General features: G+C 35.4%; 1 protein-coding gene across 5 annotated transcripts in view; it reads left to right on the forward strand.

The window, feature by feature from the left end:
* Positions 1-16,785, forward strand: part of osbpl3b (oxysterol binding protein-like 3b) — a 74,281-nt gene that overhangs the window by 39,495 nt on the left and 18,001 nt on the right. For all 5 annotated transcript variants that reach the window (XM_058746510.1, XM_058746511.1, XM_058746507.1 and 2 more), the window contains 9 exons: positions 5,142-5,258; positions 6,208-6,261; positions 7,982-8,095; positions 9,206-9,370; positions 10,284-10,395; positions 10,489-10,592; positions 11,690-11,782; positions 12,163-12,322; positions 15,502-15,632. In XM_058746510.1, the coding sequence (XP_058602493.1) occupies positions 5,142-5,258; positions 6,208-6,261; positions 7,982-8,095; positions 9,206-9,370; positions 10,284-10,395; positions 10,489-10,592; positions 11,690-11,782; positions 12,163-12,322; positions 15,502-15,632 (1,050 nt within the window). The remainder of the gene's footprint in view (positions 1-5,141; positions 5,259-6,207; positions 6,262-7,981; positions 8,096-9,205; positions 9,371-10,283; positions 10,396-10,488; positions 10,593-11,689; positions 11,783-12,162; positions 12,323-15,501; positions 15,633-16,785) is intronic.

Consider the following 16,785-nt stretch of genomic DNA (forward strand, 5'->3'; position numbering starts at 1 on the left):
TATCAATATTTAAAACCCCACACACATTTATCTGAAATAAAAAAGCTTTTGTAACATTATAAAATACACCATTCAAAAGATTGGAGTCAGTATAATTGTTTTGTTTTTTGGGAAAGAAATTATGGAAATTAATACTTTTATTTAGCAAGGATGCTTTAAATTGATCAAAAATGATGATAAAGACATTTATAATGTTACAAAAGATGGGACTGGAGTAATGATGCTGGAGTAATGATGCTGAAAATTCAGCTTTGGTCACAGGAATAAATTACATTTTAAAATATATTCAAATAGAAAACAGTTATTTTAAATAGTAAAAATATTTCACAATATTACTGTTTTTGCTGTATTTTGGATAAAATAAATGCAGGCTTGGTTAGCAGAAGAGACTTCTTTCAAAAAAAATAATGAAAAATCTTACTGTTCAAAAACTTTTGAATGGTAGTGTATATGGTGGTGGGCCGCCAGGACCAAAAAATGCCAGGGACGATTTTTTGTCCCAGTCCAGCCCTGGGCAGTACCTTTCAAATATGTACACTTTAAATACTAATATGTACCTTTAAGGTACCAAAATGGACCCTTTAGGTACAAACATGTACCTTTTGAAAAGGTACTGCCCCAGTGACCTTTATTTCTGCGAGTGTACAAAAAGGACCTTTAGAGTATAAATATTTATAGTGCTTAGGGTTTTTTTAATATAATTTTCTGAAAGCAAATGAAAAACTGGCCGACAGTACAGATGAAAGCAGCGGACTAGACAAAATGTTTCTGGAGTTTACCCAAAAATTTCACAGCTACGCCTTTCCACTTTATCTTCATCAGTCCCATTACCCGCTGTGCTGAAACACAGTATTAATCTCTCTGTTCTCAGTCAGATGACTGTGGGAAATATGAATATAACCGATCTATGAAATGCCTTAAGCGCCGGATGAATAAAAACTTAGCAGCCCTTTGTTTTTTTCATTTATTGCAATTCCGAAACACTTCCTGAGGCTTTTGTCTGAGGGAATTAGTGGCAAACTAATCATGTTCTGTGGAAATGAAGGATAAATACAGCAGGGTTCAAAAGTCTGCTCTCAGACCTTTGGATGCCATTATTTGTCTTCAATCACAGTTCACACAGGTTTGTTCCTATTGTGTATAGACTAAATCTGTGTGCATATGTACACCTGCACGTGTGTGCGTTCATATGCTCTGAGCTCCGGAGGGCGGATGCGTGTCCTTCTCCTCAGATGAACACGCTGACCTGATTATGAGGCTGTAATCTCTAATCTCATCATTTGGTAGCATTATAAAGCTCATTACTCCTTCTAAGCGGAGATATGTTTCACTGTTCGGGTGGCAGACGTTACTCTCAATACCAACATCATGGAATTATGTTGTGTAGAATTTAAAGTAATGCAAAGAGGGCTGAAATCCCACCAGGTGATCTGGTTCCCACTTCTTCAGAGAAATGTCCTCAGAACTATCTATCAAATAAATTAAATTCTTTCTGAGTCTGCTGGTTCTGTATAGTTTACTTTATAGTTTATGTTCTATGACTACACAGTGCTCCTGCATAACTGTATACTTTGTGCTTTGAGTCACTACATGGGTAACAAAGGATAGTTTTCAATGGGTCCCTTGTGGAAAAGATTTGTGCTTTTGTATCATGTATGTGTGTATATATATACACATACCGTGGGGGAAAAAATTATTTGATCCCCTGCTGATTTTGTATGTTTGCCCACTGACAAATAAATGATCAGTCTATAATTTTAATGGTATGTTTATTTGAACAGACCCTTGTTGGCAATCACAGAGGTCAGATGTTTCTTGTAGTTGGCCACCAGGTTTGCACACATCTCAGGAGGATTTTGTCCCGCTCCTCTTTGCAGATCCTCTCCAAGTCATTAAGGTTTCGAGGCTGACGTTTGGCAACTCGAACCTTCAGCTCCCTCCACAGATTTTCTATGGGATTAAGGTCTGGAGCCTGGCTAGACCACTCCAGGACCTTAATGTGCTTCTTCTTGAGCCACTCCTTTGTTGCCTTGGCCGTGTGTTTTGGGTCATTGTCATGCTGGAATACCCATCCACAACCCATTTTCAATGCCCTGGCTTCAGTGCCCTGGCCCTGACGGTACATGGCTCCGTCCATCGTCCCTTTGATGCAGTGCAGTTGTCCTGTCCCCTTAGCAGAAAAACACCCCCAAAGTAGTCTACCATGGGGTAGTCGTGGCCTAATGGTTAGGGAGTCGGGCTTGTAACCTGAAGGTTGCTGGTTCGATTCTCAGGAATGAACAGCACTCTCTCCACCTTCGATACCATGACTAAGGTGCCCTTGAGCAAGGCACCGAACCCCTAATTGCTCCCCGGGCGCTGGAGCAAGGCTGCCCACTGCTCTGGGTGTGTGTTCACTGTGTGTGTGTGTGTGTGTGTGTGTGTGTGCGCATGTGCACTTGTTCACTACTCACTGCTGTGTGTGTGCACTTGGATGGGTTAAATGCAGAGCACCATTTCGAGTATGGGTCACCTTTACTTAACTTAACTTAAGTATAATGTTTCTACCTCCATGTTGGACAGTGGGGATGGTGTTCTTAGGGTCATAGGCAGCATTCCTCTTGGACCTTGCTCAAGAAACCAATTGTTTTCTTGGTGACTATGGTCCCAGCTGCCTTGAGATCATTGACAAGATCCTCCCGTGTAGTTCTGGGCTGATACCGTTTTCATGATCATTGAAACTCCACGAGGTGAGATCTTGCATGGAGCGCCAGTCCGAGGGAGATTGACAGTTATTTTGTGTTTCTTCCATTTGCGAATAATCGCACCAACTGTTGTCACTTTCTCACCGAGCTGCTTGCCGATGGTCTTGTAGCCCATTTCAGCCTTATGTAGGTCTACAATTTTCCAATTTTGACATCCTTGGACAGCTCTTTGGTCTTGGCCATGGTGGAGAGTTTGGAATCTGATTGATTGATTGCTTCTGTAGACAGATGTCTTTTAAGCTCGTTACCTGTATAAAAAACAACTGGGAGCCAGAAATCTTGCTGATTGATAGGGGATCAAATACTTATTTGACTCACTAAAATGCAAATCAAATTATAACTTTTTTTAAATGCGCTTTCCTGGATTTTTTTGTTGTTATTCTGTCTCTCATTGTTAAAATAAACCTACCATTAATTCTTTGTCAGTGGGCAAACGTACAAAATCAGCAGGGGATCAAATAATTTTTTCGCTACTGTATATATATATATATTACATTGTGATTGTAAGACATTGACCCCCTCGAAAACATTATAACAAATAAATTATTATATAAATAAATATTATATAATATATTATATGAATATATGATGTTATATATTAATATAATATATTAATGAAATAAAATACCACATATACTTAGAGTATACTTTCATGGCTATGTTTCCTAACATACTTACAGTAAGTACATGTTTAAAATGCACATTTTGTAACAACGCCAAATTAAATGTTTTACTTTAACATACATTCATTATATTGTAATAATCTTTTGGTGTGCTTTAAACAAGTACACTTACTTTTGATGTGTTCCAAAGCACATGAAAAGTACCTAATTATAATGTTAACTATAGTGTGTTATTCGATATTACTTTATTATTTAAATTGTATATTATTTATTATTTAAAGTTAATATATTTTGAATGTATTATTAAATTGCAGCTTCATTACAAATGTATAATTACAAACAAGTTTAAACATGACATGACACATGTTTCCATAGAAATGACATTCTAGTATATTTTAGTTTACAATACAATTATTATATTACATATAAAGATGTACTTACGTCCTAGTTAAGTGAGTCAAGAAAGAACTAAAGTTCAGCTAATTGCATTTAAACTAATTGCAATTTACATGCATTTATTGTCTGAAAACACTACATTTAGTATTATTATTTAAAAGTATATTCTCTAAGAAGTAAGTCTTATAAGTTTTAAAATGATTCTAGAGTGTTCTTCCTTTTCACAAGGGTTGGTTGATCAGCTGGGCCGTTTCAGTACTATCATAACGCAGTATCCCTTGAAGGTTGTGTTGCTCTTTGATTTGAGCTGTTGTGTAAGAGCAGTTGGTTTCATTAGTCGCACTCTGTGGTTCTTAATGCATGTTTGGGTTTTGTCCTTGGCTATAGAGATGTCTCTTTGAAAGTTGTCCTTGATGTAGTGAATAGCTGAGTGTGTGTTTGGACAGTGCAGCTCTTGCCTTGAGGAAGAGACAGAGTTTGCTGAAGAGGGAGAATGAAGACCCACATTTCTGTCCCGTCTGTCGGCACTCTAAATAATAAAGAGAATATCTATCCTCTCTAAATTTCCACCTGATTGAGAACAGTACGCACATTGTTAATTATCCATATTCTGATATCGATGTAGCCAGAGTATTGTGAATAAGTGACCTTGTTCCTGCAGTTCATTTACATGACATACGCCCCAACCAACTCCATATAAAGGCTTTCCTCAAAGCTGCTAATGTATAGCAATTCTTCACTTAAATACACTTTTCTCTTTTTAATATATTTTAAAATATAATATATTCCTGTGATAGCAAAGCTGGATTTTCAGCATCATTACTCCAGTCTTCAGTCAGTGTCACATGATTCTTTAGAAATCATTATAATATGGTGATTTGGTGATCAAGATACATTTCTGAGTTTTATCAATGTTGAAACAGTACGGCTTAATACAGTATATACAGTATGGTCTGTGTTGGTTCTAAATTTTATTCTAAATTCATGATTTTCTGCATTGGTACTTTTGTTTCTGGAGAAGAATCTTAAGTTTGGAGCAACTCTTTCAAACATTTTTCTAGCCCTGCTGCCTTCATGTCTTTCTAAAACGTTTTCTGTAAATTTATTAACAATTTTCATCACTTTTCAATCCACACTTTCATCATTCATTTTAAGTCCACAAATACTGTAAATATACAATATTTATCAAACAAATAATAAGTGTGCGGTATGACCAAAATCTTATATATCATGATAATTAATTTTATGTCATGAAAGCACTACAGTATATTATACATTATAACAACATTTATTATGAACATTTTTTATAGGCACTGAGTTAGAAACAATATATTGTTTCATTGTACAATGTGTGCCTGTGTTAAATTGAATTGTACAGGACAGCTGGGAGATCGTGGAGGGTTTGCGTGGTGGTCTTTCCAATGTTCAGGAGCCAGAGAAGCAGGCTGGCTACATGCTGAAGAAGAGAAAGTGGCCAATGAAAGGCTGGCACAAGGTATGTAGGAAATAGCCATGCATTAATGCCTCTACCAATGTTTATTTCAAAATATTTAGAAAAAGTGGAATAATTAGATAAATTAGTGCAGAGATTTCCAGATCTGAGCGAATTCGTGCTAAACTGCCTGAACACATTGTACTCATTCTGAAGGACTCTGCACTTAAAAAAATTACTCGAATTTGTTAATGCCAAATAGATTTTTTGATTTAATATTAATAAAAAATATTTATTTTCACAGACAAAAACATTCATACAGAGTATAGAAATTATTTATTATAAAGATCACACTTAATCAAATTTTATTTAGACACAATCCCAGAAATCGTATCTGTAAATCGTAAATGTAACTGCATGTTAATGTAGGTCAACATAATAATTTTTGGGGTTTTTATAACTTAATTTCACCCTAAACAAAAACCAAATTAGCTATAATATGAAAATTAAGATGAAAGACCTTAATGTTTATTGTGATGTCTTTTTAAAATATGCATCATCTTGTCTGTTATGGACTAACAACAACAATGAAAACACCAGAAACATTAATAAAACCCACAATAATGTCTGCAGTCAGTAAAGCTGCAAATCAACAGAGAATGCACTTTAAATAAATGGCATGGTCATTTCACTTTTTTCAATTTAAGCACACAAACACAATTAAAGGTGATTTTAGCATGTTTTGATGCAAAAATACTTTCTTCTATGCCACTTTAATATTCAGATACAGCCCTAAGTAAGCCATTCAAAGGTCTGTTCTCCAAAAATACCCATATTCCCCTTCAACCAAACAGTGAATACAAGAATAGACAGAAAAGAGGCATAGCGATACACAGCCTCTCATTCATCAAGAGTGCGTAAGCATCCCCTGAGAGGACATTCATCATTTACCAAATAAATCTGACCCAAGTTTCTCCTCTGTTCTCTCCTCTTTGTGCGTCTTTCTTCACAGAGATTCTTCTACTTGGACAAGGGCATTTTGAAGTACGCCAAATGCGCAGCTGATGTGAGTCTAAAAGGCCCCACATGTACACACACACACACACACTCGCTCAATCCATTGAACTAAAGCACTTAGGACTTTTAGTGGTCAGTTCCCCATCATGAAAGTCTTCACAGAGCTCCAGCAATCTTTAGAGGTCCTAAACCTCCATCTTTCTGTCAATATGTGTTTCCTGCTGATAAAAGCCTCAAGCTGTGGGAATGTAAAATCAAAGTTAATGTCCCCAAGGTTTGATAGCAGGGCTGTCCAAACTCAGTCCTGGAGGGCCAGTGTCCTGCAGAGTTTAGCTCCAACTTGCCTCAACACACCTGCATGGAAACTTCTATTATGCCTAGTAAGAGCTTGATTAGCTGCTTCAGCTGTGTTTAATTAGGGTTGGAGCTAAACTCTGCAGGACACCGGCCCTCCAGGACAGAGTTTGGACACTCCTGATTGATAGGATCGTCTAGAGCCGATATTTGTGACCCTGGACCACAAAACCATTCTTAAGTGTCAATTTTTCGAAATTGAGATTTATAGACCATCTGAAAGCTGAATAAATAAGCTTTCCATTGATGTATGGTTAGGATGTTAGGATAGGACAATATTTGGCCGAGATACAACTATTTGAAAATCTGGAATCTGCGGTTGCAAAAAAATCTAAATATTGAGAAAATCGCCTTTAAATTAAAACATATTACTACGTTTTTATATATTTACAGTAGAAAATGTACAAAATATCTTAATGGAATATGATCTTTACTTAATATACTAATGATTTTTGGCATAAAAGAAAAATCTATAATTTTGACCCATACAGTGTATTTTTGGCTATTGCTACAAATATACCCCAGCGACTTAAGACTGGTTTTGTGGTCCAGGGTCACATTTTACAAATGTAAAGCGGTAAATTTCATAACAGAAACTGTTATACAACCTACCTTCCCTCATGCCAGTCTGCCCTCCTAAACAACATTATGAAGTGGATGCTTAGAGCCAGGGTATTAAATTATAATGAACGTACGTATTCAACCTGCCATATATCTTTCAGATGTAGCTGGAGCCTTTTTGGCCTCTAAATCAAGGGCACTAGTTGAATGTGCCTGTGAGAATGGATCATTGACAAGGTTATCCATTAGCAAAATTAGCCAGAGCTCTCTTGCATTTAATGTGCTGCAAACTTGTCACCTTTTGTGAAATTTACAGTTTTGAATGCACAATATGCTTATAGAGGGCTATATGCTCATGCTTAATATTTGTAACTAATCAGTGTAGTTATTGACTGGTCAGTTATATGTCAGTATGTAGTTAAAGATACACTTTATGCGTTTTGTCAGTACTATTTTTAAAATATAATTTCTCTTGACTTTTTTCAAATATTTATTTCTTATAAATGCTAAAAGATTTATTAATAGAATCAAATCCTTAAATTCTTCACAATTCCCATCCCTACTTCTATGTCATTCATACAATCCTATGAAATAGCCACAGTAAGACGGGATGACTAGGGCTGTCGTATCATTCTGTTGTGTTTTTGAAAGGATGCAGTAGATTTCATTATTTTTGGAAAAGCACAAGAGCCAAGAATTCAATTTCAATCTATATTCATTTGAGGTTTAACCAGGAGCAACATATTTGCTCAGTAGTAATTTGAGTACATTGCAACAAAGTAGCATCTGTTGTATTGATACACAAGGTAGGGGTGATATTTATAGGTCAAACCTTCTGTCTGTGCTTTGTGCAGGTCGAGAAAGGCAAGCTCCACGGCTGCATTGACGTGGGACTGTCCGTCATGGCCATTAAAAAGAAAGCCAAGTGCATTGATCTGGATGCTGAAGAAAACATTTATCACCTGAAGGTATCACAACAATTATAGTATTAGACTGACCTTAGAGACAGAATGCTCTGCGGTCACAGGAAAAGCATTAGTGGAGATTGGTGCATACCGTAATTTTGCCGCAGTTTTACTGGAACATGTTACGTTATGATGGTACAGGAGATTTGCTTTAGCCCTATATTAAAGTAGCACTGAGAGGGGTTATGATTTCTTTAATGGAGTTTTGTGGCTATGTGAGAAAGAGATTTGATGTACTTTGTTATTCAGAACTGAACTGAAAATGAATTTTAAATCCCAGTATAATTCAGTTTAAATTAAATTTGAGTTTAAATTAATGGAATGTTATAGGTAATACGCATTAAAAATGTTAATTTAATTCTGAAGTTCAAATAGAATTGCACTTCAGTTAGAATTACAGTTCTAATTACATTTAAGTAGAATTACACAGTTAATTACACTACTTAATCAAATTTGCATACCCACACACACACTCACATATATATATTTATATACTGTATATACTGTATATATTTTTCCCGCAGTGGAAAAACACATTTCCCAGAATTCTCTCATTAAATATAGTTACACATTTTGATGTCAGTATGAAATTGCTTAATATAAAGTTCTAAATAAATAGGCATAACTGTCTAAATGTTTAAAATTGTTTGACACTTCATGACACTTCACTTGTGTTGAATTTCTATTAATTGCAATATTGTCTTATAGGTTATTATGGTTAATAGTGTTAAATTATACTGTTATCAGTATAGAATTTTATCATGTTTAAAGCTCTTAGCAAATCATTACAATCCCAAAACAGATTAAGTTTAATAAGAGAAAGCTCCCCAACAGAGAATTTGAGTCTGAAATGAAATTCTGCTCCCAAGTAGTGAATCCTCTTCTAAAGAGAATCGTTTAATTAAGAGACAAAATAGGTTTCGTCGACTTTTATTTTGAACTCTCGATCTCAGGAATAGGAAGCAGGTCTTTCAAATACAAAGTCATGAGGTCAGCCTTCTTCTGGACCATTGCAGTGCAGCTGCACGATGTCAAGAAAAACAGCTTCTGAATCCTGATTGAGTAGATTTCCTTCATTCTGAACCTTTAACTGTGGTCTCCTTGTGCTTGCAGATCAAGTCCCAGGAGCTGTTTGATGAATGGGTCTCTAAGCTGCGTCACCACAGACTTTACAGGCAGAATGAGATCGCCATGTTCCCTCATGAGAAAACGCTCTTCCACCCTCATTACCCCCTCACCTCCTCCCCCACGATACCTGACAGTCAGTCCATCAGAAAGGTAAAGCCTTGGGACATGTAGAGGGTTTCGATGGAAAGATAAATGTCAGATAAAATGACCATGACTGTGTTAAAGTCATGTTAAAGGACTGTTCAAGGTTAAATGTTCTGTCAATTTGTGGCAACTTTTATGACTTGTTTATTTCATTTGTCTACCAGTGTTGGGAAGGTTACTTTGGAAATGTTAATCATTTTCAAACATGTAAACCAGGCGGGGTTAACCTTAAAGTAGTACTTGACACTGATTACTATCAGACTTTCAAAATCCCTCATCACTTGAATTAAGATGATAATAATTGAATTTTAAAGCACAGCCACCACAAAATCAGACTTTAGCACCTCTTTTTACTTTGATATGATTCTGAGGTTAAATACAGATTTAAAATCATGACAAGAAATTGTTTGATAGCTATGAAACTGTTTTTGAAATCAAATCTTTGCATAACTATGACAAGAAACGCTGGCATCTAACAATACCTTGGAAAAACTGTTAATTAAAAAAAATAAAGCATATACATGCAAATAATAAATAAAACAGTTATTTGTGCTATTCTGTGTCCTAAACTCCTGAAACATTGGTGTCTCATATTTTAGAGCAGTCAATGCAATTTGGGAAAGAGTGTGTGTGTGTGAAAATATTCAGATGGAAACTCTTTTGTTATCGTTAACATTTTTATAAGTAACTGTAATTTAACTAAAAAGATTTTTTTTTACAGTAACTGTAAGTGATTACAATTACATTTATTTTGTAATTAAATTGCCTAATTCCACTACATGTAACTAGTTTCTCCCCAACATTGTTGTCCACTAACAATGTCCAACAGTGTATATGCATTTATTACAGGAGAACTTATATATATACTCTTTCTCTCTTTCACCGCAGTCATTTTCTGTCTCTTTCTTCCTTTATGTAGCGTGCCTCTCTTGCAAAGCAGTCCTCTCTCCACTCGCCGGTATCTTTTACCAGTCAGGCCAAGGTGACCGCCTGGCTCCAGTCTTCTGATGACATGGACAGGTGCAGCAAAGGTACTCACACACCAATTTATGAATCCATCTCACTCTGAAAACGCTGTGTCTGCAGCTTTTTACTGCACAATGTTCTTGGTCTCTCTCTCACAGAACTCTCAGTATGTGAGGCTCAGCTGCTAGAACTGGATCACTTGTTAAGAAGTATGGAGGTGTTACACCGCACCTACTCCGCCCCAGCCATCAACGCTCTGCAGGTTACATGTCACTCACACACAAAATTATAATAGTAATTATAAAATATTTTATTTTTGTTAACAATCAATAATTATTAAGTCATATATCAGAAGAGTTAGATAAAGTGTTCTATACATATCCAACAAATATGTATTTAATATAATTAGTATTAGTTTAGATTTTTCAAATTTTACTTGGACTAACTTTTTAAAATCTTTAAAACTGCTGCCCTCAAAAAAGGCCAAGCTTATTTCCTCAGGCAGTGGTCCAGCTGTGCCTGTAGATGCTGTTAATGTTCTTGCCTACGGCCCAATTGACAAACAGTCATTCAGTTGATAGCACAATTTCAGAAGGATAGCCATGATGAGTTTTACAGTCATAAATCAAATTATTCCACATAACCGCTGTTACAGATGAGCTATAATTCAGAAAGCTGTCCTTTCATCTGCCAAATGGGTCGCCTTGTTTTATTACAACTGCTGTTTACTTTTGCTCCTGTGAATGTAAATGTTGTTTTCGGCTAGTTTGCAGCTTTTTGTTTTGTGTCGTCTGGGCGACAAATAATAGGAGAGATCTGGGTGCAAGTACACTTTGTTCATTTACATATACTGCTGATATTGTAACAATACAAAGCTGGTTATAAATCGGCAAACTTGTCCTTTAAGATGCGGGCATTAATCCACTTATTGTCACAGAATTCTTCCTCTTTTCACTCTTTATTTTTTGCATGTTATGCCCAATAGCTAATAGATGGCCAATATTCTATATATTTTGTTTTAATTTAAATGAAAAATAAAACACTAAACAACTATAATCAGTCATTAAGTGAATTTGGGCATCACAAAATTATAATGTATAGTATGAAAATGGATATTTATGTCGAGATTTGCTAAAGATTACCATTAATATTAGTTGTTAAATTTTCTAGTTTGTTTAAATATGATAAATTAAAACTAAATCTCTTATATCTGTCATTAACTGATATGTACCGATATATTGTGCATTTGTATAAAAATTCAGTTTTAGTGGATTAATAAAAAGCTCAATATGTATTGGGGGAATGATAGGAAGTTTAAAAAAAAATAAACAGTGTCTCACTGTCTTGCATTTTGTATAGGCTTCAACGTACGACAGCCCAAAAAAAGAGAAGAGACATCCCAGAAAATGGCGTCCCAAGAATTACGGGAAAGACAACAAAACAACCCTGCAGGTGATCCGTGACCTTCTACTTGCAGACATTAAAACATAAAACTGCCTTTAAAAAGGCTTTGTGTAGCTTACAAGGCAGTTATGAATCACTCCATGAATACTTCAAGTTACTAGAGAGCCGTGCATTTTTAATGGTAACGTAATGTTTTATTGAGCTGATTGCTGACGTATTACATGCATGAATAGTGTGATGACAATGATAGTCACGCCTCGTTTTATAGTCCCTTAAGTATTACACAAAGAACCATTAAGTAATAATGCATGCAAGAGAAATTTCCTGTCATGTTTTGCTCAGGCCATTTAACTCGCAGTGTTCTCTGTGCTAAAATGAATAGCACCATCATTGACCACTGACCTGGTATTTTCTCTTAATTTTTATAGGTTCCAAGCTGTATATCAGCAGGCTCTATCCGTCTCCATGCATCCAATCCCAACCTTTCTTCAGTAGACCTGACCAATGAGAAGACTTACCATGAACCTCTAGACTCGCCTATAGATGTGTCCAAACTGCAGGAAGACTTCTGCCGTGTCGCAAACAACCGTGAGTTCTGCCACAGTAAACTAGCTTTAGTGATGTATCACTAGAATAGAGCACCATTTATCCTACGTGGCAAATGATACCTCATCATTCTCCCCTAATTCCTACATTTTTGGCTCAGAATGTCTTATTTGCATATAAAATACATGTCATCAGGAGGAAATTGCTGAGGGAAGAGCTGAAACTCGGGAGAATGCGACAGATGTTGATTGCAAATGGTTTTTTGCACTTTGTCTTCATGAAAATCAGCATCTCATTGTCAGAGAAATTACCCAGCAGGTCCCTTAGCACAGGTCAAAAGGTTTGATTGGACAATATTAAAACCTCTCTAGGTAAGGTGACCAGCAAGAACAGAATACTAAAATACTTAGAACAGCAGAGTTTCCATGCAGTGTTAATTTTGGCAGGCATTTTTGATTTAGTCTTAGTCATAGTCTTGAGACGAAAATGCTTAATAGTCTTAGTCACATTTTAGTCATTTGAGTATTTCATAGTTTTAGTCTAGTTTTAGTCGACGAAAAGTCATTGTATTTTTGTCAACTTTTAGTCTTTACTTTTAGTCAAAGTGCAGTTAACAACATTTATTTTGGTAGCTATTTTATATGTAGTATTCAAACAAAAATAGGCATCAATTCTTCTCTCTTTAGACCAAATCAATTAAGCTTATGAGAAATTTGAATCAAGGATTGAATTTGGAAAAACTGGAATACATTTTCATTTTTTTTGGTAGCGATACAAATTAAACTCATTTTTTCAGATACAGTAGCTTTACTTAAGTATACATTTATTTAACATCTTTTGTTGGTTAACATTTATGACACGGATAATTAGGAATGCTGTCCCTTTAAGACGGAAGGCATGCATAATACTGACACACATTCAGTTTTCATCCACCTGTTTACGCTCACTTAAGCCATAACTGACTGTATTTATGTGAGATACTCTGACTCTACACGATAGACACGGGACTGCTGTGTGTGTATTTGAGCGCTGAGAACTGATCGCGCTGTATGAGAACTGAAGAAGTGGAGCGTGCGCGCGAGAGAGAGCGCTTCTATCAGCGCGACTCCGCCTATCCGCCGTCACTAACTTTAAATTAATCGACAACGAATTGTGACTCCGGGAAAAACGGGACGTCTGGTCACTATCCCTAAACCTTCGGGCGCTGAGGCTATTGTTTCAGATCGTTAGTTTGCGTTTTGATAGCCTATCCGTCCACTGCGGCTGCCATACTGAGACTAGATACGCCCCTCATCTGATTGTAATCCAATGACAGAGACTCACATTTTGAAAGACAAGACAGTTAATTTAGCATATAGGATGTATTTAGTCCTCAAATGACATTTTAGTCCCGTCTCGTCTTGTTAATGAAGACGCGGCATAAATTTCGTCATAGTTTTTATCATCAGACATTAATTTTAGCTCGTCAACGTCTCTTGTTCACAGAAAAAAGGTTCGTTGACGAATATTTTTCGTCTTCGTCTACGAAATTAACACTGTTTCCATGCTAGTTATTGTTGTTTTTTGACTACTATTGTATTTTTAGTGAATACTGATGACCTAATGTACTATATCTAATCTAGCTGATTAAGCTAGTTATACATTGTAGGGATGTATTTCATGCAAATGGTGGTCTTTTGATATCCATTGAAAGGATTTGGTTGCTCTAGACCTGCAGACTTGTGGATTGAAATAGAAAATCTGTTATTTTCTGCAGGTGGTTAGTCATGCAAATAATGTACAGTACAGAATATATGTTTATTACTGGTGCTTCTATAATGCTGTTTCAAAAGTGGTACACAGCTTTAAATTAATGTGTGGTTTTGTGTAGTGGTAAAAACTACACTAACCAACACAAAAACTACAAAGTTTACCTTCTTTACTTGACTTACACCGTGTCTGAGAGGTCCAGCATTTCACCTGAGTTGCTAAAACTGTCAAACTCTATGAAAAGATCTCATAATATTTTTATATTAGGTAAAAGTTACCACCTTAAAGCATGTGATTAATAATTCAATTTATTTAAATATATATATATATATATATATATATATATATTTTTAATTTAAAGCAACTCTCCAGTGCTCAAAAAGACTGCATTTATTTGATAAACAAATGCATTAAAAACAGTAATATTTTGAAATATTATTACAATTCAAAACGACTGTTTTCTAGTTCAATTTATTTTAAAATGTAATTTATTCCTGTGATGGCAAAGCTGAATTTTCTGTAGCCATTACTCCAGGCTTTAATGTCACATGATCTTTCAGAAATAATCCTAATATGCTGATTTGGTGCTCAAGAAACATTTTTTATTATTATCAATGTTAAAAACAGTTAACATTTTTTGTGGAAGCTGTGATTTTTTTTCGGGATTTTTTTTTTGATGAATAGAAAGTTCAAAAGATCAGCATTTATTAGAAATATTTGGTAACTTTTGATCAATTTAATGCATCCTTGCTGAATAAAAGTATTAATTTCTTTTAAAAATAATCACACTGACCCCAAACTTTTGAACAGTTGTGTATATATAATATTTTCTAAATAGCATATTATTTAGGTTTCTCATTTAGGTTTTAGTTTAGGTACAAAAAATATGATTTTAACCTCTTTGTTTCTAAGAGCAAAACTCATAGTAGGATTCATTTATATTTCTAATTTATATTTTACTCATTTATTATTCACCAAGAACATATTGAAGAAGTCAACTTTGGTGAAACCATGTTCAACAAGTTGTTTGTTATTTCTGTTAAGTTATCAAAGTAATAGCAACCTTTTTCTGTTCTAAGCTCAGGTACATGTTTTCACTGTTTACTGCGCGCAGTTCCTGTTTCCTTGCTACTATAGCAATGTTTTAAAATCACCCTTACGATCTGCATCTGCAGCAGGTTTTAGGAGGCCAAAGCAGCACATGAAACTTGCTCGTGTGAAAGGCCCTTCACACTTCTGCTGTAATGAAAGTGGAGAATACTTGCTCTAAAATACACAGTTTTTCTTCCTGACATATGACTCAGAGATAATTAGGCATTGCATGAATATGTATACTCCCTCAAATTACAAGCAGATCGTGTTTCATAAATCATGTTTCATAAATCATGCATGAAGGTGTGAAAATCAAAATCAAATCCTTAAATGATTTGTCCTGAAATTATGCTTGACTCTTTTTTTGTGTTTGTTTCCAGTTCATACAACCATGAAATCAGCCCTGTGCATGTTGACGACAGAGAAAGAGAGACTTAAACAGATGCTGGAGCACGAGTCTTGTCCTGCCCCCTCGGCCCAGCTCCTGGGACTGAAGAATACCTTGGCTGCTGTACGCACGCACACACACACACACACACACACACACATTTCCTCTCTGTGCATTTCCTCAGACTCAATGCTATTTACTAACAATCGTTCAATTTCAATCGTTTTCAATTTCTTGTCTAAACATTTCTTTAAAGCATTGCATGCAAGCAGAGCTTTTGTTTGGTGCTGATGTAAACATGCATCTCTTATATCAATTCATGAATGGCCAAACTATAAGACAATATTTAGATGTGCTTTCTAATAAAGTGCAGAGAATTACCTGTGGAAGTGCTATTGTAGTATAATGAGTATGTCGAGCTTCTAATGAATCTTGTGAACAATAGCGTTGACCCTCACAGCAACATTACATGCTAAAAACAGTCTGTGCTAAATCGAGTTCTGTAACACTGAATTATGACTCATCTTCCTCAGTGAGTCACGTTATTGTGAAGCAGACCCCCACTCTAGCACTTCTGAGATTAAGCGCCAAACTAACATCTGTTATCTTCTAGAACTGCAGGAAATCTGTTTGAAATTCAAAGTCCAGCTCCAACCTAACTGGTCATGTTTAGTCTCAAGTAATTTTGAATTACTTTTATGTTCTGCTAGACAATTTTAAAGGAATAGTTCACCTGAAAATTCAAAATTAAATAATTTACTCACCCTTATCCAATCCTATTTAACCTTCTTTCCTTCTTAGAACACAAAGAGAGATATTTTGAAGAATGTTCATGCTGCCCTTTTCACAAAACGAAAACATGCTAGGATCAGGGCTGTCAAGCTCTAAAATAATATTAAAAATAAAAAGTATTATAAGTCCATATACCTCATCCAACTTTAAGTTGTTAAAGTATTACCTAAAAATCTAACTTTTATTCTGTCACATTCTCATTTTGCTTGTTTAAATCTTATCAGATTATCAGATTTACACTACGCATTTATTGTGGCCAAAAGAATTCACAATGTTCACAATATTAAAAAAATTCACTATATTGTCGCAATACATTGTAAAAAAGTTCTACCTACTAAAACTTAAGTTCAGTTGCTAATTCAGTTAATTAAGTATAATCAAATTGGCTGTACAAGTCATTTCAACTTAAAATATAATAAACAGACTAAACGATATGGGTTGAATCTTGTATAACTTAAACAATAAAGTTGAGTTAAAGTAATGC

The sequence above is a fragment of the Onychostoma macrolepis genome, chromosome 16 (genome assembly GCF_012432095.1).
Source record: "Onychostoma macrolepis isolate SWU-2019 chromosome 16, ASM1243209v1, whole genome shotgun sequence".
Taxonomy (NCBI): Eukaryota; Metazoa; Chordata; class Actinopteri; order Cypriniformes; family Cyprinidae; genus Onychostoma; species Onychostoma macrolepis.